This window comes from Protomyctophum parallelum, assembly GCF_964188405.1.
Source record: "Protomyctophum parallelum genome assembly, chromosome: 22".
NCBI classification, from domain to species: domain Eukaryota; kingdom Metazoa; phylum Chordata; class Actinopteri; order Myctophiformes; family Myctophidae; genus Protomyctophum; species Protomyctophum parallelum.
In genome coordinates, this window is record NC_139714.1 from 30,029,906 (window position 1) to 30,051,972 (window position 22,067).

At 44.2% G+C, this 22,067-nt stretch overlaps 2 protein-coding genes across 2 annotated transcripts in view; one reads left to right on the forward strand and one right to left on the reverse strand.

Annotated features, from left to right (window-relative positions):
- The first annotated feature begins 20 nt into the window (after nucleotides 1–20).
- Nucleotides 21–4,391, forward strand: arl1 (ADP-ribosylation factor-like 1). The gene is made up of 6 exons (XM_083757445.1): nucleotides 21–132; nucleotides 1,002–1,139; nucleotides 1,386–1,467; nucleotides 2,236–2,347; nucleotides 2,515–2,693; nucleotides 3,143–4,391. Exons 1-6 carry the CDS (start codon nucleotides 129–131, stop codon nucleotides 3,171–3,173), a joined length of 546 nt encoding a protein of 181 aa, XP_083613571.1. The 5' UTR covers nucleotides 21–128; the 3' UTR covers nucleotides 3,174–4,391.
- A 141-nt stretch (nucleotides 4,392–4,532) lies between these two features.
- utp20 (UTP20 small subunit processome component) overlaps nucleotides 4,533–22,067 on the reverse strand; it is a 39,523-nt gene continuing 21,988 nt past the window's right edge. Inside the window, exons 32-61 of the mRNA XM_083757443.1 lie at nucleotides 21,911–21,998; nucleotides 21,432–21,575; nucleotides 21,217–21,270; nucleotides 20,956–21,108; nucleotides 20,159–20,311; nucleotides 17,804–17,944; nucleotides 17,534–17,671; nucleotides 17,228–17,367; nucleotides 17,040–17,128; nucleotides 16,538–16,860; nucleotides 16,292–16,431; nucleotides 15,960–16,116; nucleotides 15,765–15,863; nucleotides 15,080–15,247; nucleotides 14,437–14,603; nucleotides 13,033–13,180; nucleotides 11,952–12,068; nucleotides 11,625–11,795; nucleotides 11,406–11,537; nucleotides 10,572–10,682; nucleotides 10,307–10,456; nucleotides 9,482–9,664; nucleotides 9,126–9,257; nucleotides 8,428–8,560; nucleotides 7,820–8,004; nucleotides 7,368–7,439; nucleotides 6,798–7,103; nucleotides 5,909–6,035; nucleotides 5,681–5,826; nucleotides 4,533–5,551 (exon numbers count right to left, since the gene is read on the reverse strand). Coding sequence (XP_083613569.1) covers nucleotides 5,396–5,551; nucleotides 5,681–5,826; nucleotides 5,909–6,035; nucleotides 6,798–7,103; nucleotides 7,368–7,439; nucleotides 7,820–8,004; nucleotides 8,428–8,560; nucleotides 9,126–9,257; nucleotides 9,482–9,664; nucleotides 10,307–10,456; nucleotides 10,572–10,682; nucleotides 11,406–11,537; nucleotides 11,625–11,795; nucleotides 11,952–12,068; nucleotides 13,033–13,180; nucleotides 14,437–14,603; nucleotides 15,080–15,247; nucleotides 15,765–15,863; nucleotides 15,960–16,116; nucleotides 16,292–16,431; nucleotides 16,538–16,860; nucleotides 17,040–17,128; nucleotides 17,228–17,367; nucleotides 17,534–17,671; nucleotides 17,804–17,944; nucleotides 20,159–20,311; nucleotides 20,956–21,108; nucleotides 21,217–21,270; nucleotides 21,432–21,575; nucleotides 21,911–21,998 — 4,423 coding nt within the window. The 3' untranslated portion in view covers nucleotides 4,533–5,395. The remainder of the gene's footprint in view (nucleotides 5,552–5,680; nucleotides 5,827–5,908; nucleotides 6,036–6,797; nucleotides 7,104–7,367; nucleotides 7,440–7,819; nucleotides 8,005–8,427; nucleotides 8,561–9,125; nucleotides 9,258–9,481; nucleotides 9,665–10,306; nucleotides 10,457–10,571; nucleotides 10,683–11,405; nucleotides 11,538–11,624; nucleotides 11,796–11,951; nucleotides 12,069–13,032; nucleotides 13,181–14,436; nucleotides 14,604–15,079; nucleotides 15,248–15,764; nucleotides 15,864–15,959; nucleotides 16,117–16,291; nucleotides 16,432–16,537; nucleotides 16,861–17,039; nucleotides 17,129–17,227; nucleotides 17,368–17,533; nucleotides 17,672–17,803; nucleotides 17,945–20,158; nucleotides 20,312–20,955; nucleotides 21,109–21,216; nucleotides 21,271–21,431; nucleotides 21,576–21,910; nucleotides 21,999–22,067) is intronic.

Sequence of the window (22,067 nt, forward strand, 5' to 3'; positions counted from 1 at the left end):
CTGTGTTGAATGTGTCGAAGCGAATCGCAGGCAGCCAGTGTGACTGTGTGATGTGTGACGCGATCCAGAGACACGTCAACCACACGGAAGAGCAGCAGCATCGATTATAGGATCATAACATTATCAAAATGGGTGAGAATTCTGACTTATCGATCAATAATGAACCAAATAAACGTCAGTTTTAACGCGTGAAGTTTACGTTCGGCTGAGACACGTATCTGTTTGTGTTTAAGACAAGTTACTGTTGAGTGTTGTGTGTGTATGTGTGCTCCTCCACCTAGGCAAATTAACATGCAACTGGTTCGCTAGCTAGCCAAGTGACATTAGCTCTAAACATTAGATAACTGTTTAGAAATGGCATAATGATGCATTATGACATTTAAAATTTTAAATATATAATCAACTTATCAATGTATCGGATTATTCGGTAATTCGGATATTATACAATTGGGCGTAAAGACTTGCAGTTTGCACTAGTGCAAACTGTGGACAGTTAGCTTTGCCAGCTAACTTGCTCAACCAGTTCATATGATGGTGGCAGGGACTCGTAACGGTAACTATAACAGTGTTGCTGGATGAACTACTAAGTTACTTTAAATAATTATGTAGGTCAACTTCTAGCTACTTCTAAAAGTTGAGGTCTAGGAAATTCTCTCACAATAAACTGCATGCAAAACGATTGTGCTATTTTATGTTGATAGTATCATAGTAGTACTAGTACCACTGAAAATAGTGTAGCCCTGAAACATGACTGTCATGACGAGCGTCATGTGAACCATGGCTAAAAATAGTGACGCTTTTGTCATGCTAAAGAGTACAAATCTTAACTTCAAGTCGAAAGGTACATAATTCTGAAAGTATAGTGACTCTACCAGTACCCACAAGCTACTGGGGAATTAGCTAGCCTGCCTGCCTACACTGTTGTCCATCACTGTTATCATTACCAATAGTAGCTAATGGCTGTTGAATTTAAAGCTACTTTGTGTTATGTGATTCTTCAGGTGGGTTCTTCTCTAGTCTGTTCTCGGGCCTGTTTGGCACCAGGGAGATGAGGATTCTCATCCTGGGTTTGGATGGCGCAGGGAAAACCACCATTCTGTACAGGCTGCAGGTTGGAGAGGTGGTCACCACCATCCCCAGTAAGTACTGGTTCTATCATACTATCTGTCCACTTGTGTTTAATACATATTTTATCCTATTCAAAATAACCCCTGCCACATTATTTCTGACTTCATGTGCAGATAAGTAAGGATGTTAATGAGGAATCGTGCAGTGTGTTACCGTCGGTCCATATTGAAATGATAATCAAGCAATGTTACTGTATAAATTGATCATGTGGTATGCTCTGCTGATCTCATTGGCCTCTTGAATGTCTCTGTGTCCAGCTATTGGCTTCAACGTAGAAACTGTGACCTACAAGAACCTCAAGTTCCAGGTGTGGGATCTGGGAGGTCAGACAAGTATCAGGTATGTGGAACTAGTTAATGAACATATTACTTGTGTGTTCTGGAGGTGATGTCACCCTATATATTTATATACTCATTTGTAGAGTAGGTCAGTAAACAAACATTGATTATAAAAACTTGTTTGTCTCACCCTGACCCCATCAGAGGTGAGACAACACCCCCCAAGTATTCTGTTACTGCTATAACAATCGATTTTACCTTTAGGAATCAATAGAATCTTGTGTCATATAAAACCTGCCACCCCATTCAACTGTTATCACCCGATAATCAAGAAAATGTTCGTAATCAGCACCTTTAGAAATACCCCCAGTATGTGATAATCAACATACTGGGAAATCCGGAAGAGAAACTATGGGAGAGTTTGCTTTTTGTGTCAATGACGGAGGCGCGCCGTGTCTGGTGGCCTTGAGCCACGTGAGGCACCGCAGAGCGAGGTGCTAGCCGAGCGAGTCGCCGTGCCGAGCGTTGCGACTCGCTGAGACCCGACTCAGCACTGCCCGAGTTACGTCCCGAATCCCGATAGGCAGAGATTAGTATTAGTAGCCCCTAGTTTCCATGCGCTGACAATAGTCACGAAATGACACGTTCAGCCAGGGGAGTCCTTGACCAGGCTATGTCTGCACCACCACCCTGCATGCATGCAGTCCGGGGGAATACAGCCAAACACCACAATGTCTAGTATGCCAGTATGGCCATATTCCAACGTCCTGATAACGGTTGATTTCGTATATTTAATACAGTGCACCTGCTAACCTCTCATTTTCCCCAGGCCATACTGGAGGTGTTACTACTCAAATACAGATGCGGTCATCTATGTGGTGGACAGCAGCGATCGCGACAGGATGGGGATCTCCAAGTCTGAACTGGTGGCCATGCTGGAGGTACGCAGGCTGAGATTCAACACATTCAAATGCTTTTAAATCTCAGGAAATTTCAGACCAGATACAGTCATCTACACAGTAAAATTACAGTCTTAATTTAACTCGAGTATGGGTCCATTTGTACAGTGTCAGATGTCCCAGATTACAGATTGTCTGTGTGTTTGTAGGAAGAGGAGTTGAAGAAGGCTATCCTGGTGGTGTTTGCCAACAAGCAGGACATGGAGCAGGCCATGACGCCCACCGAGGTGGCCAACTCCCTGGGCCTCCCCGCCCTCAAAGATAGGAAGTGGCAGATCTTCAAGACCTCTGCAACCAAAGGCACAGGCCTAGACGAAGCTATGGAATGGTAGGATTAGCAACACTTTTAACACAGAAGCAGCATAGAGATTGAATTGTAGTTAGTTTATATTGCTGAGGGCTTGTGATTCAAACTGAAATCTGTAACCTTTTGTGTTCTACCGGGGATTCTCAAAAGTCAAACCCCGGTCTTCCAAATGAGACCACAGCTATTAATTACACTTTGAGCTTCAGGCAGTACTAGGTGTCGACCAGGAGGTGGCCTACCCGACACCCAGGTTTATGTTTATTGATTGAAGAGTATCTCAGAAGTTGCTAGGCAGTTAACTAAAGGCCAGACTGCACCTACAACTGCCATTGGGGATATATTGCATTGGTGTGGACTGGCCTTTAGAAACAGGAAATTGACTGCTTTTGTCCAGCACACCTTTGTATGTCATTGCACAACATATTATCAGTGTTCCATGGCTGATGTGTATTTGCTCTGTCTACAAACAGGTTGGTGGAATCCCTGAAAAGCCGACAGTAACGGAGACACACAACACACCCATACAAGCTCTGTATATACTACCTGACCCTGGACTCCCTCTGTATAAAGCCTCCTAATTGAAGACCAGTGACTGCACTCCTTGCCTCTACTCCTCCCAAAACCTTGGCCTAGTCCTCCTAATGCCTTTTTGAGCCTGGGACTGACAATAGAAGGCTGCAGTAACGTCTGGACTGGACACACATGCACGGTCACTCTGCATTCCTTTTAGATTATAGCTGTGGGAATACAGTGACCAGCAGGAAATCCGAAGTGCATCAGTTTGGGGAAAGGCTCACCTTGAAGACATCTTCTCTCACCCTGTGCATTTGTTCTGGGAAAGCCGTGGCTGGGTCAAAGCAATGAACAACAAATCCTCCCTTTCTAAAGGCAAGCAGTTATCTTTACACCTGTGAGCCAGTCTAGATGGTGATGGTGTTCATTTAAAGATGCCGTTTGTTAAAGTTTAAGCACTGAAACTTCTTAATTGTATACTGAAAATAAATCCCTGTCACTTGAAAACGTTCCCCATTCTAGCATTCCCCTTTTGTCTATAAATCAGACATTTAAAAATGCAGCGCTCTTTAAGTTATAGGCGCAGTGGTTTGCTTGTTGCAAGGTTATTTAGGTAGGTGTATAAGTAGGTAAACAAACAACAATCTCAGTGACGATGCACTCAAGCTGCATCTTGGTTAAATGGTGTGACATGTCATGTTTGCTGACAGAATGACTCACTACTAAATAGACATCTTCAGCTGCTGAATTGTCGTCATTAGATGGCAATCAATATTGATTGTTATTAATGCAAGGTGTCATGTGATATGACGCTGCGGCTTGACACATCCACAATTCTGAGTACCAATGTAATTGTTTTACTAGCAGAAAGAAATTGATATGGGGAAATTGGCTCCATCCTGTGGCCAACCATGTTACTGCAGCCAGTGCAGGTTTTGTACTATTAGTCAGGCTAATGCAACCTTCTGTATTTCTACTGTTTGTCATTTCATTACAGTTTTTGTGGTTTTATTTTCTTAAGTAATTTAGGTTTCATTTTTTTACTTTTCCATTGAAATCCTTTTGAGTGCAGCTTTGGCATGTTAAGTCAATTAGTTACTGAACACTAACTGTTTGATGGTATCTATGCTGAAGGTTTTATGATTGCATATTTATATTTGCTTGTACAGTGAAAATGATTCACAGTAAAGATTGATATCAATTGTAGTTGTTTGTCAGAGGAGTCTTGTCTTACATTCAGTAGCATTAACAACCACTTCCGACATCCCTAATTTTAGGCATGTCATTACAGTAGATGCAAAATTCCCTTGGACTAACTTCTTAAATTAAACAACACATTGCTATATTTTAATTGTCCTTGTGTCACACAAGTACTAACCGCTTAAGTGGCTAACTGAATAGCGCCATGGTCCAACAACACTGTTATACTGACAATGATTATTTTAATTAAAAAAAACAAGTTGTACATTTAACTGCACTCTATATATATAAACCTCAGCAATTCTGTATACAGGCCTCCACAGGGGAACGCAAAGACGACATTGCCGTTTTAGATCTCAAATTATCTGCACAGTATGAGTGTCTCCCGTAATAGACACAGGACATTGTTCCATTTACACTACAGTCAGTTTTACTGCACCGATGTTAAAGACTTTAAAATATAACTGCAGCTCTATGTCAAAAGATCCTAACGGCGATAAAGAGATCAGCATCATTTCTAGACGGTACAAAATGCATAGTATTCACTGGAATTAGGTGTATTAGAAATATCTTCAGTTGTAATTCATGGTTCCACAGTATAAGCTCACCAATACTACAGATTTCAGACCTATAATCATGACTATTATATTTCTTAATGAAAATTGAGCAGAACCGGCCACGATTGTCAAATCCCAGCAGACTGAGAAAACCACTCGTAGTTGACATTTGAACCACTGTTGATGCTCATAGTCATAATATCCAGAGGGTAGAATACTTCCACCAGGACAACACATGAATAGACACGTTGTCAGGCATCACATTGGACCTGTGTTTCGGTACATGGCAGAGTCTGTAACCGCTACACAATAGACTTTGCTTGCCCATGTAACAGCCTTCATTTAAGTCTGATGTATACTTTGTCATACTACAGTGGTATGACGATAACGTGTAGCTATCTTCGTTGTACGACGGCCCTTCTTGCATCTCCATCTTCAAGTGTACCTGTCTGTTCACTGCACCATGGCTAGATCTTTGAGGGCGTTACCCCTGTGCCTTTTGGCTTTGTAGCCGGGCCGGAGGAACTCAATCTTCCTCTTCTTGGCTTCTATCTTGTTCTTATGCTTCTTCATCTTCTTTTTGGCTGCAATGTCAGGGTTCGCCACCGCCTGGGAGGAGGAAATGGCACAGAACAGAGGACTGTGCATTAGGGTTGTGCCGATGCAAAGATAATGGTGTGGTTGAACTTCACTTTGTATTTTGCGTGTGTGCTCGTGCATGCGTACGTGTGTACATACCTGCTTGGCTCTGTGTCGTTTGCGTGCTGCGCGTCTCACTGAGAACTCCTTTTGCACGGCAGAGTAAGCCATAGAGAAGGTCTCTATCCCCACCTGTTTCTTCATCAGCTCGATCAGCTCCTGGGCCAGGTTCTTCAAAGTGGGGTCTGTAGAGAGACACACGGTCAAAGTTCAACGTGACAGGGGAATCAAAATGCCGTTTCAGGATAGAACTGTACACTCAGTTACCTTGATCAGCGTAGGTGCTGTCCAGCTCTCTGTACAGTGGAGAGATGATGGTGGTCAGATATGGACCCAGACTATCCTTCCCCAGGTCCATGGCTATGGCCCCCAGGAATTTAAATACACACGATCTCTACAGGAGGGATGGCAAGTGTTAAGAAGAACAGGATGGCATACAATCAACTTTAAAATTAAAAACAGGATGGGGTCTAATATTGCCATGGATTTCATGTGGATCTCGGACCTGTGTCACATGTGTCCATTCTATGACATATCTACCATGTATGATTCAATATTTGGGCACCATTGACTTCCATTAACCCATTCTGAACGGGCACCCATTTTGGTGTTAGCATCATGTTATGCTTTAGCTATTTAAAAATAGCAGATCTACAAGCTCATATCGCGCCACCGAGTGGCGCGATACGAGCTTGTAGGTCTGCTATTTTTGAAAAAATTGAAGAACGACTGACATTTTTAGAATCTGATCTCAGGTCAGAATGGGTTCATCAGACCAGTGTGTGTCCGGCGGAAACCTCGTATGAATCTGATCTCAGGTCAGAATGGGTTAAAAGATTAAATCTTTCCATGGTCTATTGGCAGCGTGGAAAAGACAATAGCAATAGCAATAATTGGTACAGCGGTTTGTGAGACAAGCCCCGGACAAACAGACAGACAGACAGACTAATAGATCCATTTCTAGATTGAACGTGTCCTACAAAGCCATGGCCACGTGAAAATCTATATCTATATTTGATCTCAATCTGAAAATCAAGTTACCTGCTATTTCTAGATATCAATAATCTCTAATACACTCAGTATACTGTAGTCATTTGGTAGTTGTCTCACCCCTGGTTTGTATGTATGTATGTGTGTGCGTGGGTTACATGCGTACCTTCAGGGGAATTTTGGGAGTGTCGGCTGCCTCCCTCTTGGCCAACAGTGACAGCTTATTCATCAGCCAGAGGAGCGAGGGAGGCCGGTCCTCCTTGTCATCCTCTTCCTCCTCTTCAGCCCCTTTCTGATCCGTCTCCTCACCACCGTCATCATCACCATTATCATCTTCTTCTTCTTCTTTGGTCCCTTCTCCGTTCTCCTTATGCTCCGCCTCCTCCTCCATGGCTTCCTGAGCGGCAGTAATGTCAGACTCTGGGGAAATGAGGTAGATCACCTTGGCGATGAACAGCAGGTTCTTGATCACCTGTGGGAGGGATACGGCACAGTTGTCAATCAAACCACAATCTGGAACTGTGTAACAGTTATTAACCCCAATCAGGTGTACATAAAAAATATAAATAAATGTTCCAAAACAGCAGATCTACAAGCTTGTAGATTGGCTATTTAAACTTTTCGTCATATGACAAAAGTTAAGGTCATTCTATACAGGGCTTAGGAATAAAAGGTGGGAATGATTTTAAGGTTGTTCTTGACGTGTGCAGATATTGGTCCGGGAGGGTTTGTGTACCTGCTCTCCAGACGGTGTGTCCAGGAACTTGGACTGAAGCTGGCGGCAGAGAGACAGCACCATCTCTCTCATCTACAGAAATGGAAGAGGGACGGAAGGAAGGGAGAATGGAAGGACGGAAGAAAAATATAAGCACGAATAAGGTCAATGAAGGCAGACTCAGAGATTAAACAAGTATTGTACCAAAAACTAAAAAGCTTATGGATCCACTCAAATATTCCTGGATTTGTACCTCACGTACCACAGTATTAATTTCCAATAATATTCAAAGACAAAGACTTTATTATTCCCAACAGCAGCTGCCAAGCAAACAATGTTTGCTGCTGATGTGAATACATTTTGGAGCATTTAAAAGTGAGTAGCGAGCCCTTCCTCCGTCTATTACTTTCCAATGACTACAGATCCACCAATTAATATCGAAATGTACAGGGAGGACTAGGTCTAGTCTTTACCTTCTTGTCCAAGTTAGTGGTGATGAATGCTGTGGCTGCAGGCTGAGATGCAGCTTTGTCTCCCTCTGCTGTCCAGACCTTGTGCAGCTGCTCTGGCTGGTGGGCTGCAAACAGCTGTCCAAACAGCTGAGAGGCTGTCAGCCACACCCAGCAGTGAGGGTAGCGCAGGTGAGACTCGATGTGTCCTGTGGGTCGAGACATGTTTGAGTAGGCCTCTGTGTGCCTGTGCCTGTGTGTGTGTGTGTGTGTGTGTGTGTGTGAGTGTGTGTGTGTGTGTGTGTGTGTGTGTGTGTGTGTGTGTGTGTGTGTGTGTGTGTGTTTTTTTCGAGCCGCAGGTTGGATTCGAAATCCAGTCAGCTGTGAGCCATCAGGTTCCCTCTCTGTGATTCTTTTTTCTTTTACTGTGTATTTGCTGCTCTGTCATGTTAGCAATAATAAAGTGAGCAGCCAGTTAAGCTCATATGAAATGGTTACTTTAGTATAGGAGAGAAGACAGGTGGTTACATCATTACATGAAATGTAATGATGTAAGTACGCCTCTGTGTGTGTGTGTGTGTGTGTGTGTGTGTTTGTTTGTTTGTTTGTTTGTGTCTGTCTGTGTGTCTTACCCCAGATGCTGTATAGTGTGTCATTAGGCTTGGTAAGTTCCAGCAGGTGGCAGTGTTTGACCAGCTTGGTGATGAGAGTCAGGAAGCTGAACAACAAGCGGTCGGCTCCCTTCTCGTCATCCTCCTCCTCTATCTGGAAGACAGACAGGGAGAGATGAGACAACGCAGAAAAACAACCGCTAACATCGTCACGTGTAGCTCAGTATTTCAGAGTACACTTTAACAAGTACACAACAAAAACAGTGTTAATTTAACCCATTCGGGACGGGAACCCTCTTTTGGTGTTTTAAGCATTATGTTATACTTTAGCAGTTGAAATGTATTGAAATAGCAGATCTACGAGCTTGTAGATCTGCTATTTTCTTTTATCGTGAAAATGTGGGGCAAATCTTTGAATATATATTCTTTCATAGTGAACGTTTTTAACTAACATCTTTGCATCTGGGGGGTCCCTGGAACAACATATTTTCAGGTGGAGTCTGCGGCCAAATACAGATAATTCTGGGGGTCCTTGAAAAAAGGTTGAGCACCACTGACATAGAAACATTTTCAGAAAACTGTCAGGATTTCGAAGCCTTTTTTTTAAGAATCGTCCTCAATAGACCCTTACAGGTTAATGAACACATCACTCAGCTCCGGCCCGGCTACATCTGACTAAACAACTAGTAGCTATTAAAAGACAGACGTGAAAGGCTTACCTCCTCATAGTTGTCTGGGTGAATCTCTTTCTCTATGAGTGGCAGCAGGTCATCCAGTCGACGGGCAAAGTTCTCTCTCTCCACCTCCACAAACAGCCCACATACCTGAGCCCCGAGACGCCGCAGGTTGACCTGGTGGGAAAGGGAAACACCAGGTGTCAGTGCTTTGTTTTAAACACTTATATACTATACAGTATACATACTCCGTCTCCCGACTATTAGCAAAAAAATGCAGATTGAACTGCTACTTTTTAGAAAATACTTTTTATTTTAATAAAAAAAACAATATGGCTGCCTATAACATGCCCTCCAAAATAGGGACACCTGGTAGATAGTGGGTAAATCTGTCTACTTGCCTTTTCTGCAGCCAGCCAGGTCATGACAAGGGCGAACAGGGTGTTCTGGTGGTTCAGGTCCAGCTTCTCCAGTAAGCCCTTGATGGACAAGGCGGCCATTTTCTTACATTTCTCAGAGTTATCATTCACCATTTGCAGGGCCAGTGGAGCAAAGAACAGGCCGCTGTGCTCCAGCAACAGGTCCTGTGGGGGAGAAAACACACAGCTCAGGATTAATGTCATCCTCGTTCAGCATACAACAAGAACTCAAGCATGAAAGAAAGCATATTTTACCCACTTTCAACTGTTTTTGGTGACCAAAGTGGCCCTGTTGAGCAGCCTGAAGGGCCTTTCACACCGAGCACTATAACTATAACAATGAAAGTATAACTAAGAATAAAACAGTACGGTATGGTATGGTACAGTACAGTACAGTACAGTACAGTACAGTACAGTACAGTACAGTACAGTAACAATCACAATAAAAGTATAGTTGCACTGCTCAGTTCACACAGTTGATCATTTTTAAATTGCTTCATTGTGAACTTGTAGATTGGCTTTTTTCCACTATTCGTCGTACTTCAATGTTTAGAGGGCTTAAGGGGTTACGGGTGAAATTACATCCACACCAAGCAATCAAGTGTGTACTGTAATAGCCGGTGGCTGTTTGTTGTGGGCAGGGTTTTACATCGGTCAAAGATCAAAGTCATACCAGTAGCATACACTCAAAGTTCAGCGTGATGCTTGTACACAGCATTATGTGTAGCCTCTCTCTCTGTGCATTTCTAGTTTGCGCTTCCATCAAGACTTTTAAAACACCCCATAAAGAGATTGTTGTCCCTCTACCTGAGGAAAGACCTGGAAGATATAAGCCAACATCTCCAGGGTAGACTCCCTCCCGGTGTCGTGTTCATAGCTCAGCTGGGATACCACAAAGTCCAGGTGACCCCTCAACTTCTTCCCCAGCGGGTAGTCCAACAGGTACTTCATATAGAGCTGTTCAAAAACAAATACACATCAAAGTATTTGACATGCACACAGGGACATTGAAAGACGAGGAGTTTCTGCCTTGCTAGTTTGTATACAGTAGAGTGACAGATGGAAAATGGACCTGTCGACAGCGGACTCGGATCATGGCGTTGATGCCTGTGACTGACAGGTTGGCCACTTTCTTCATCACAGCTTCCATCTCTGGAACAATGAGTTTCCTGGACAGAATCGCCTGAAACGCGCACACAGACACAGACACAGACACACACACACACACACACACACACACACACACACACACACACACACACACACACACACACACACACACACACACACACACACACACACACACACACACACACACACACACACACACACACACACACACACACACACACACACATACATTATGGCTAGCTGCCTCTAGTAATGTATTGATGTCCTTCAGCAACTCAATTTACAATGTGAAACTAGTTAAACTACATAAATATACAGCTCATTGAGTGACATACAGTAAGTCACTATGAGGCCCATAGTTCAGGCCTGTTTCTGTAGCGTGCGAATAGGACTGTGAGACGGAATGGGTTCATTTTCTGTATGCTGCCTGTGCCTAATTAAATTAAACCTGATGTTTTACCTGAAGAATATTTCTTTGAGTGCTGGTAATTCCTCTGCTTGAAAGATATAAGAAGATATATGTGTTCAAGCAAGGTATACATGGGTTAAATCTATGAGTACTGAAGAGAATGTGATAAAGATATAAGAATGTATATGTGTTCAAGGTCTACATGGGTTAAATCTATGAGGACTGAAGAGAATGTGATAATTTGCAGGAGAAACTGCACACTGGGAGGCTACAAGTGTGTCTAGGAAAGCACTGGCCTTTGATTGTCACTGTTGGCATGCACACAAAATATGTCTACTAGCTAAATGTAGCACTGTTTTGGCATACCCTTAGCAGGCCGAAGGCGGTGGCCTGGCGAGAGTGATCATAGATGTCCTCCTCTGCATACCCCAGCAGCACCTGCAGCTGCGTCTCAGAGATCTTGCTGTTCTTCACGTTCTTCACAATTACGGTTATAGTCTGAGAGAGAGAGAGAGCATTAACCATTTGAAACTTAAGACTCTCTCAGTTAAAGTATGCCTTTTCTTTGCTATGGAGTATGGCTACCTTAAAGCAGTTCTGCACCAGGTGGTAGTTCTCTCCTTTGGCAGCGCCCGCCTTTGAGTAGTCCTTCAGAAGGACAAACAGCTGCCTGCACAGCTGGTCCGCACTCTTCTCTATGGCTGGCAAGGGGAACTTGAGCAGCCAGATGAACCCCACCAGAGCCTCAGTGGTCACCTGCAAGGGAGGGAGGGTGGAATTACCAAAGGAGGCGACCACAACAATACAATTCCATACAACTCAGGGGTGGCCTCCCTCCCTAATTCTAGGCTGTGCACATCTGTGCACAAAGACCCAAAAAAGCAGGAGGCACGTGCAAACACATACACACACCTTGACATGCATGGAGTTGAGGCAGTCGAGTAGCAACGTTATGAATGGGTCCAACATTTCCAGAGCGCAGTCCTCAGAGGAGGTCACCTTGGCGTTCTTCAGACTCATGTGGAGCAGCTGGGAGTGAAAAGGTTTCCACATAGTAGTCAATACAAAATATAGTCTTATAGCACCAAGTCTAATATATTATATTTCTTTGAAGAAGAAGCAAGACAAATAAGCACTGAAGAAGTCAAGTTATTTTATACCATTTCATACCAAATTCAGTGTGATTGAGGGGATTAAGGCAGTAGGGATAAGCAATGCTGCCGCTGTTACAAAGTTACTACAAAAAAGAAGTAAGAAAGACTGAAGAATGGTCCTCAATTAGTTCTGTTTAGCTAATTCGGATGCTAGTAAAAAATGTAACATCTCCTTCAAGTTCTACAGATCAGAAGCAAGCAAACACATATAGGCAACAACAGCTGCTACCTCATGTTTGTTCATAATCTGAGAAAAGTAGGTAAAAAGAGATTCCGGCCTTAACCTATTATAACCAGGAAAGCATCTGTGTCATTTTTTATTTCTTTGGCTATTAAAAATAGTGAGCTTGAAGTTCAGTTTTTTTCCCGCTTTATCGTGAACATTTGTGCAAATCGTTGAATACTGTATACAGATTTTTAAAACGAACATTTTTAACTCAAACTTCTGGAGGTCCTTGACATGAAAAAGTTTTAGCACCACTGATATAGCAACACAATGTTTTCAGAAAACAGTGTAGATTTAGAAGACATTTTTAGAATGAGGTCTTAACAGGTTAAATTCACGTTTAACCCATTCTGACCGGGCACCCATTTTGGTGTCAGCATCATGTTATGCTTTAGCTATTTAAAAATAGCAGATCTACAAGCTCATATCGCGCCACCGAGTGGCGCGATACGAGCTTGTAGGTCTGCTATTTTTGAAAAATCGAAGAGCGACTGACATTTCTAGAATCTGATCTCAGGTCAGAATGGGTTAATCAGACCCAGTGTGTGTCCGGCGGAAACCTCGTATGAATCTGATCTCAGGTCAGAATGGGTTCACCAGCTTTGGTCCTCACCTTGAGCCCGGCGTCCACCAGGATGTGCATGTTGGAACCTCTATTAACTGCAGCCTTCCTCCCCCCTCTCTTCGGGGTGGGGGGCAGGAGCAGGCAGCTGGGAGGGGGCAGCCGGGGGTCAGGGGGAGGCTGGAGCGATGCCTTGTCTCTGTTCACATGCAAACAGTACAAAGTGTCAGACATGTTGCTGTGTACATGTAGCTTATCAAGTCTTGCATAATGCAACTGTTTGTAAAGGCCAATCCCAATGTTATTTTAATGTTATTTTAATTAAGTGTACATATTTATCTTTCTTCTTTATGTTTGAAATGTGATAATGCAACTACGAGCTATTTCTGATTCAATTAAGTCTCGTTGGCATTAATAGTAGATTCTAATAGTTTATTACTTTTTTGTAGCATTCCAAAAACCCACTAGGGAGAAAAGAGGGGTGAAGTTGAGAAGTGTCCATTTCAAACACTATCCCCTGGCCTATGGCTTCGTTCCATAGAACCACTACAGTCTCAAGGTCACTACAAAAGTAGTATAGAGCGTCGCAGTCCCGCCCCCTTTCAGAACCACGAGGGCCCAGGAAATAATTCCCCATTCATTTTCCCCATAGACGTTTAAAAAAGTATTCATTAAAAGACGTTTACGCCGCGGACAACGCCAACTCTTGTCGTGACAAATCATGACAATAAACACAACGTTTTGATCCGATCAAATAATTAGTAAGAAGAAAAACAAAAGAAAGAGTGTTGTACCCTGCCTTTTTTTTCTTCTTACTAATTATTTGATCGGCCCAAAACATTGTGTTTATCGTCATGATTTGACACAACAAGAGTTGGCGTTGTCTGCGGCGTAAACGCCTTTAAATAAATACTTTTTGAAAAGTCTATGGGTAAAACGAACGGGGCATTATTTCCTGGGCCCTCGTCAGGGGCGGGACTGCAACGCTTTATTGGGAATGGTGGTGAGTCTTCTTGGTTTTCTAGTCTATATACAGACATGTATGTGTGTCTATACCAGCTCAGTGGCCTTGTGGTTAGAGTGTCCGCCCTGAGACTGGGAGGTCGGGGTTCGATCCCCGGCCGGGTCATACCAAAGACTTTAAAAATGGGACCCAGTGCCTCCCTGCTTGACACTCAGCATCAAGGGTTGGATTGGGGGTAAGTCCCTGCGACATACTAGCGTCATGTCCAGGGGGTGTACTTGTACATCAAGCTGCCTCACGCTACAGAAACAGGAGATAGGCTCCTGCCCTATGGGCCTCATGGCTCGGCAAGGCTACTTACTTACTTTATGTGTGTCTATGCACATCCGTGCACCTCCCTTCCTGTGCACTAGATAGAATCTTGTCTAATAATGTGTATGTGTATGAGCCTGAGTCTATCTATGCGTTTGTGTCTCTGTGTCCTTCCGTACTTGTCACTCTTGGTGATGAGTGGCAGGCTTTGGCTGACCAGGCCATGGGCCAGCAGCAGGAGCTCCCGGTGGCCCATGTCGCTGCTGGCCAGGAAGCCCAGGACGAGCCGCCTCAGCACCGCGGCCACCCGGCGACACACCTTCAGACTGCAGGAACCCTCCAAGATCTGGGCGAGAGAGAACCGTGTGAATGAGAGGAAGACAGAAAGAGGGAGAGAAAGGTGGAGGACAGAGGCAGTTGGGTAAAAATGTCTTATTAATTTCCCACAAGCCCATTATTAAGACTTGAGGGCAATTCTATTTCAAGATTTCTCAAACACTTTCAAGATTTTATTTTTTATTTTATTTTATTTTAAATAGCATCACAAAGTGACGTGGTGTGAGCTTGTAGATCTGCTATTTTTGAATAGCCAACGCAAAAATCTAAAATGACTGTCACTGATGCTTTCCCAGATTTAACGGGTTAACACAAAATTACTAGTACCCATGACAATCTGGAATTAACCTTATTCACATCTGCCATTTTAACACATACTGTAAGCACAAAATGGCCTCTGTGTGAATAATATAATCAATTGAAAGGAAATGCAAATCCACGGTTTATACACCATTTAACTACCAAAGGCCTACTCATGTTGCCCACCTCTTTCAGTGGCAGTATGAGCTGGGTGACACGGTCCTTGCCGCAGTACTTTGCCACCAGCTCATACGAGTCCATGCTTTTGCTGTGGCGCGCCTCCATAGACTTGGAGGCGATCCCCTTCACCTCCTTCTCCTCAGCCACGGGCCCAAACAGCTCATTGTTGAACATCTAGACCCAATGAAAGGGGAAAGTGAAATGTTTGAACTGTATCAATACTCGATAGATACAATGATTAGGATCGTGGGTCATTAGTTGGCCGTTCTTGTGAAATGTCACTGAATCTACAAGGTTTAAGATGGGGGCTGAATAATACGACACTCTGGTTTTCTTTGCCCAATATTTATTTCAAGTCAAGACCTCTGTAGGTTTGTCTAAAAGGTGTTGCAGTGCTTCAGGATGCATTAGTAGTTTACACATGAGGTACCGACACCGACAAAACGCTTAAAGATCTTTCCAAATTATTGTGGTGTTAAATTGTTTATGAGCTGCAATTACTAGTTTTTCATTGGCCCGAGACCAGTTCTGAGAAAATCTGTTTTTAAACGTTTCAGAACTCTTCAAAACAAGCATGCAACATGCAAACTAATTTGCATGTGACCGTTTTGGGGTGCATGTGTTTAGCTAGACATATCCCCAACAGTTTTACATAAAAATAAAAGAAAAAGAAAAAACAAGATGTTCTCACTTGTATGAGCATTTCCATGCATGGGTCCAGCTCTCCACACTTCAGTGTTGGACTGAGAACCATCAGCAATTGGTAGACTGTGAAGGTCAGCACATGGCACTACGGACGGACGGACGGACAGACAGAAAGACAGTCAGAACCAGTACCAAGGAGTCGGAGAGATTATCTGTGTGTGTGTGTGTGTGTTGTTCCCACCTGGTAGCCTTTGACCAGGACGGTATTCATCTCTTTCAGCAGGTAGTGGAAGTACTTGATGCCCAGCGTCTCCATGATCTTTATCAGCGTGTTCCTCGCCACGTCACGGATCTCCTGGAATTTGTTTCTCAGAAGCACGCACACCTTGAGCAGGATCCTGGACCACACACACACACACGGCAATGTTTTATTAACCTACAGTAGGTCTTCATCAACGTTGAAGATTTAACTCCGAGAGTGTACAGTACAAATGGAACCAAACTGACTCTAATCCAATTGTACCTCCGAGTGTGGAACAACAATGGAACAAACTGAACAGAGAAAGAGCGTACCCGGGCAGGTTGGCCTCCATGATGTTTGGAGGTAGAGTCTGCATCAGTTTGATCATGGCAAAGGCGATGGGTACGCGGCTCACTTCCTCATCCTTTACGTCCTTGGACTTCACCGCCTTGTGCTCCTCATCTCGCTTCACCTAAGATTCACCACACAGAGACATGACCGTAGCACACATACACAGATGAGTCTTTTGTCTCCACTCTGAGACCCGTTGAAGGGTGAATGAAGGGTGAATGAAGTACCTTGGCGGTGAGACACTTGGACAGGCGGGGCAGGACGCTGTCGTTGACGGTCTTGTGGATGGAGACTATGAGATGGTCCAGCTCCTCTTCACTCTGAGGCAGGCCACTGGGCAGTGCCGGGTCCTCGGAACCCGAACCCTTGGCTTTAGGGTCACCGCCGGCATTTTCTCTGGAATTGGCGTCCTCCTTTCCTGCCTCGGCGGCAGTGTCCGTTTCCATGGCTTCCTCCTCCTCGCCACCGCTCTCCTCCAGTCTGAGGGACGGCACCTCGTCCCCCTCCCCCTCCTCCTCCTCTCCATCAACTGTGACACTCCCTATCGCAGCTAGAGAGAAAGAGAGAGAGAGAGAGAGAGAGAGAGAGGGACAGAAACAGAGAGAGACAGTGAGAAACAAGAGAGAGCGAGAGGTGTGTAGATTTCGGCTTTGTGTCTTTCACAAAAATGATTAAGACAGTAGGCCTGCTCTTTTTTTTCGATTCATGTCGTTCAAACGCAACACTCACCCTCTTTGGCTCTGGCCCTGGCAGCCTCCATTTCTTTGGAAAGTGTCTGGTGGTCAAAATGGAATGCCTCCAGGACTGAGACTAATAAACTGGAGGAGAGAGGGAGGGAAAGCAAAGTCAGGAAAGGTAGCCATAACCCATATGGATTTCACTATAGGTACACAGACACACCCTCTTGTTGCCCCTACCTGACGGCCAGCTTCTGGTCCGCTTGTGATGTCTGCAAGATGTGGATGAAGTGTCTCAGGTAGAAGAGGTACTTGGACCAGGTCAGCCTTCGGCACACTGCGCCCACAACCTCCACCGACGCCGATATCACGCTTTCATGCTGCATAAGATGTATGAGCTCATCAATCACACACACACACACACCGGCACAGAAATATGACTTCACACACACACTACGTCTGAAAGACTCTCTCTTGCCACAAAGATTAAGCGACCAGCATAGTGGTCAAGGTGTGACATTACGTGTGCGCGTGTGAAAGGCCCACCTTGAGCATCTTTTCATCAAACAGGGCCGTCATGGCGTAGGGCATGATGTAGTGCTGCAGGGTGCGTGGCGTCATCACCACGGAGCCCTCCGTCAGCTTCTTGGCCAGTGTCCTCAGCGCTCGACCCCGTCGGTGGATCTACACGAAGTGGGGGGAATGAAAGACACGGCAGAGAGCATTAATGCCATTGAATCAGACTGAGAAGATGTTCAAGTGACTGCTCTCCCAGTCATGCGGTAAAGAAGTCCCTTTCCTGGTCCTGCCACTGACCTGGATGTGCTTCATGTGTTCAAAGAAGTCAGACTCGGGGTCGGTGTAGTTGGTGAGCTGCACAAGCTCTCTGAACTCCTTCTTAGAGGGGAAGTTCTTCACCAGGCAGGCCAGGACCGTGGTGTAGTCATGCTGCACACTCTGAGGGGTGGAGAATGCAGGAAGAAAGAACAATTACACATCTGATCTACTAACCCATTTTGGGGCGGGAACCCCTTTTGGTGTTAGCATTATGTTATACTTTAGCTATTGGCGCGCTATGAGATTGTAGGTCTGCTATTTTTTTTAAATCAAAAGAACCACTGACATAGAAACATGGCTTTTTCAGAAAACTGTCAGGATGTAGAAGACATTTTTAGAATCTGATCTCAGGTCAGAATGGGTTAAGACTCACAGATCAATCTCTAAACACTTCACCTCTCACAGCTTTTGTTGCTAAAACTCTGAAGAACTAAAGAACGGCAGAAGAACCAATCCAAAGGCTACAGGCCAGGGGCATATTGTTATTGAACCGCAGAAGAACCAATCCAAAGTCTACAGACCAGGGGCATATTGTTATTGAACCGCAGAAGAACCAATCCAAAGGCTACAGGCCAGGGGCATATTGTTATTGAACCGCAGAAGAACCAATCCAAAGGCTACAGGCCAGGGGCATATTGTTATTGAACCGCAGAAGAACCAATCCAAAGGCTACAGGCCAGGGGCATATTGTTATTGAACCGCAGAAGAACCAATCCAAAGGCTACAGGCCAGGGGCATATTGTTATTGAACCACAGAAGAACCAATCCAAAGTCTACAGGCCAGGGGCATATTGTTATTGAACCGCAGAAGAACCAATCCAAAGGCTACAGGCCAGGGGCATATTGTTATTGAACCGCAGAAGAACCAATCCAAAGGCTACAGGCCAGGGGCATATTGTTATTGAACCGCAGAAGAACCAATCCAAAGTCTACAGGCCAGGGGCATATTGTTATTGAACCGCAGAAGAACCAATCCAAAGGCTACAGGCCAGGGGCATATTGTTATTGAACCGCAGAAGAACCAATCCAAAGGCTACAGGGGCCAGGGGCATATTGTTATTGAACCGCAGAAGAACCAATCCAAAGGCTACAGGGGCCAGGGGCATATTGTTATTGAACCGCAGAAGAACCAATCCAAAGGCTACAGACCAGGGGCATAATAATTGTTATTGAACCGCAGAAGAACCAATCCAAAGTCTACAGGCCAGGGGCATATTGTTATTGAACCGCAGAAGAACCAATCCAAAGGCTACAGGCCAGGGGCATATTGTTATTGTACCGCAGAAGAACCAATCCAAAGGCTACAGGGGCCAGGGGCATATTGTTATTGAACCGCAGAAGAACCAATCCAAAGGCTACAGGGGCCAGGGGCATATTGTTATTGAACCGCAGAAGAACCAATCCAAAGGCTACAGGGGCCAGGGGCATATTGTTATTGAACCGCAGAAGAACCAATCCAAAGGCTACAGGCCAGGGGCATATTGTTATTGAACCGCAGAAGAACCAATCCAAAGGCTACAGGCCAGGGGCATATTAATTGTTATTGAACTGCAGAAGAACCAATCCAAAGGCTACAGGCCAGGGGCATATTGTTATTGAACCGCAGAAGAACCAATCCAAAGGCTACAGGCCAGGGGCATATTGTTATTGAACCGCAGAAGAACCAATCCAAAGGCTACAGGCCAGGGGCATATTGTTATTGTACCGCAGAAGAACCAATCCAAAGGCTACAGGCCAGGGGCATATTGTTATTGAACCGCAGAAGAACCAATCCAAAGGCTACAGGCCAGGGGCATATTGTTATTGAACTGCAGAAGAACCAATCCAAAGGCTACAGGCCAGGGGCATATTGTTATTGAACCGCAGAAGAACCAATCCAAAGGCTACAGGCCAGGGGCATATTGTTATTGAACTGCAGAAGAACCAATCCAAAGTCTACAGACCAGGGGCATAATAATTGTTATTGAACCGCAGAAGAACCAATCCAAAGGCTACAGGCCAGGGGCATATTGCGGTGACCCGGAGTATGTTTGTTAGTGGCTTCTTCTCTCGCTACTGTTCTAGCAACGACCTTGCTTTTACAGTAGAAGTCCCCAGATGTATCGGTAGGCGATGCAACGTGAGACTACTGATCTACAGTATTGTGGTGAATAAACTGTCTGTGGAATTTTGTACATGTGTATGCATATGTGTCTGCAAAGATCCTTTACGTACAGTATTCTACTATTATGCGCAGCCACTGCTGTAGGTGAGGCTCCCGTTAACACGGACAGTAATACTGTGTGGGGTTGTGTGCACGTGTTGTATGCCGTGTGTATGCGTCTCCGCCCCTACCTCCATCTTGCTGTGGAGGCCCTTGCGTACAGCATCCAGGATGGTGTGTTGCACTATGTTCTTGTAGGCCTCCTCGTCGTCAGCCTCCACCAGCTGGGTTATGACCGCAGACAAGCACAGGGTGGCATTGTCTGCCAAAGACATGTCTCCAATCTATGGAGGGAAGGAAGGACAGGAGAGATGTAGAACATGTTTAAAGGAAGAAAATATATAGGAAACATGGATTTAAAAAATGTTTTGTTTTATTATTGCATCATAAACTAGCATTTTTACAATTCTCCATGCAACAAACGCAAGTAAAACGTAGCCGCAAGCTATCTTCTTAACATTCAGCTAGCAATGGACGACTGAACACATCCCTACTCTCTCTCTCTCAAAAAAAGAAAGAAGAAAAGAAAAGAAAGAAAATAAACTGTAATAGGCAATGCACAATGCAGTACAAGGTGGTGTACTGAGGGAAATTCTAGAGGATCTACTTATAGCCCTTAAGATCAACTAAGTTTAGTGTTTAACCCATTCTGGGCGGGAACCCCTTTTGGTGTTAGTATTATGTTATACATAGCTATTGAAAAATAGCAGATCTACAAGCTTGTAGGTCGTGAAAATGCGGCACAAATCTTTGAATATATATATATTCTTTCAGAAGACTTTTATTTCGACGTCAGGTCTAAAGTGGTTAATGGAGAATGCTAACAGTATACAGCAATGTGCAGGAAAGCTGACAAATAGTAATTTTCCCAATTATGAAAAAATAACGTATAAAAAATGTCCAGGAGCTTAATGGAATGCCCCCTTGCCTCAAACGTGTGGAAGCAGTTGTGCATGATGGTGTTGATGTAGTTCATATCCAGCGTCTGCATCTCTCTGATACGTTTGGTGGCGTCTTGGAAAGCGAGCAGACGCACGTCAAAGTAGATCTCGTCTAAGTGTCGGCTGTCAAACGCGTTCAACTGGAGAGGGCACAGGGAGTAAAACAGTTAGTAGTGTTTGTGTATTAGAGAGAGAAACTAGGTGGGAGTGGGAGTTTATAAATGTTTTTATTGAATCAACGGACGCACCTTGGCTACAACATCAGTGATGTATGCCAATGAGGGATCCAGGTCTGAAAGAGTCTGTAAAGAAATAAAAACTTAGCCAATGTTATACTGATAACAGAAACACTGACAGACAGAAAGACAGATACTATCAACAATTTTAACACTATAATAACGACAATGTTAAAGTTAAAAAGATGCAGGTGAAAAAATATGGTGGCGTCTGCGGCGCCCCATACCTGGAAGACACTAGTGAGGGCCTGTCTGGGCAGCTTTTCGTGAATGGTGGAGAAAAGTTTGCCGAGAGGATTGAGCAAGGTCGATGGCTCCAAACACTGTCTCAGTAGGTTCTGGATTGTAGCCAGGATGTCGATCTCTGTCTCCTATAGTGCACACACACACATACAGTATATTATTGCGTACATAGCACACATATATAAACACCAGGTAATCTTTGATTGACATAGCTGTACAATGACAGTATACTATAAAACATCAGGACCACTTTGTTACACAGTCAAATCATCAGTGTTCATTTAACTCTTGGGAATGTACAACTGGAATTCTTAAAAGTATAGTTTCTTGTTGCACTCATCTCAAGACTTAACTACAAAGTTACTGTTACTGCATGTAAACAACACTACGTTAGTTTGCTGTACTAATAGCAGCAAAGCTCAAAACACATTACATTCTGGAGAGACAAATCAGTGGGTCGCACCTGGGAGTTGTGTCCTTTGCTGAGGTATGGCAGCAACAGGTTGATGAGCACCGAGCTCTGCTCCTTGTCACTCACAAATCGACTAATCCTGGAAAAAGAAATCTCATAATTATCACCACGGTTTGTATGTCCAGTTGGCAAAGAGTCAAATATTCTG

What these genes read in the sequence shown, in the direction of transcription:
- arl1 (XM_083757445.1), top strand. An exon ending in GGTGGTCACCACCATCCCCA is followed by an intron (nt 1,140 to 1,385) that starts GTAAGTACTGGT and finishes CTCTGTGTCCAG; the next exon opens with CTATTGGCTTCAACGTAGAA. An exon ending in GGAGGTCAGACAAGTATCAG is followed by an intron (nt 1,468 to 2,235) that starts GTATGTGGAACT and finishes CATTTTCCCCAG; the next exon opens with GCCATACTGGAGGTGTTACT.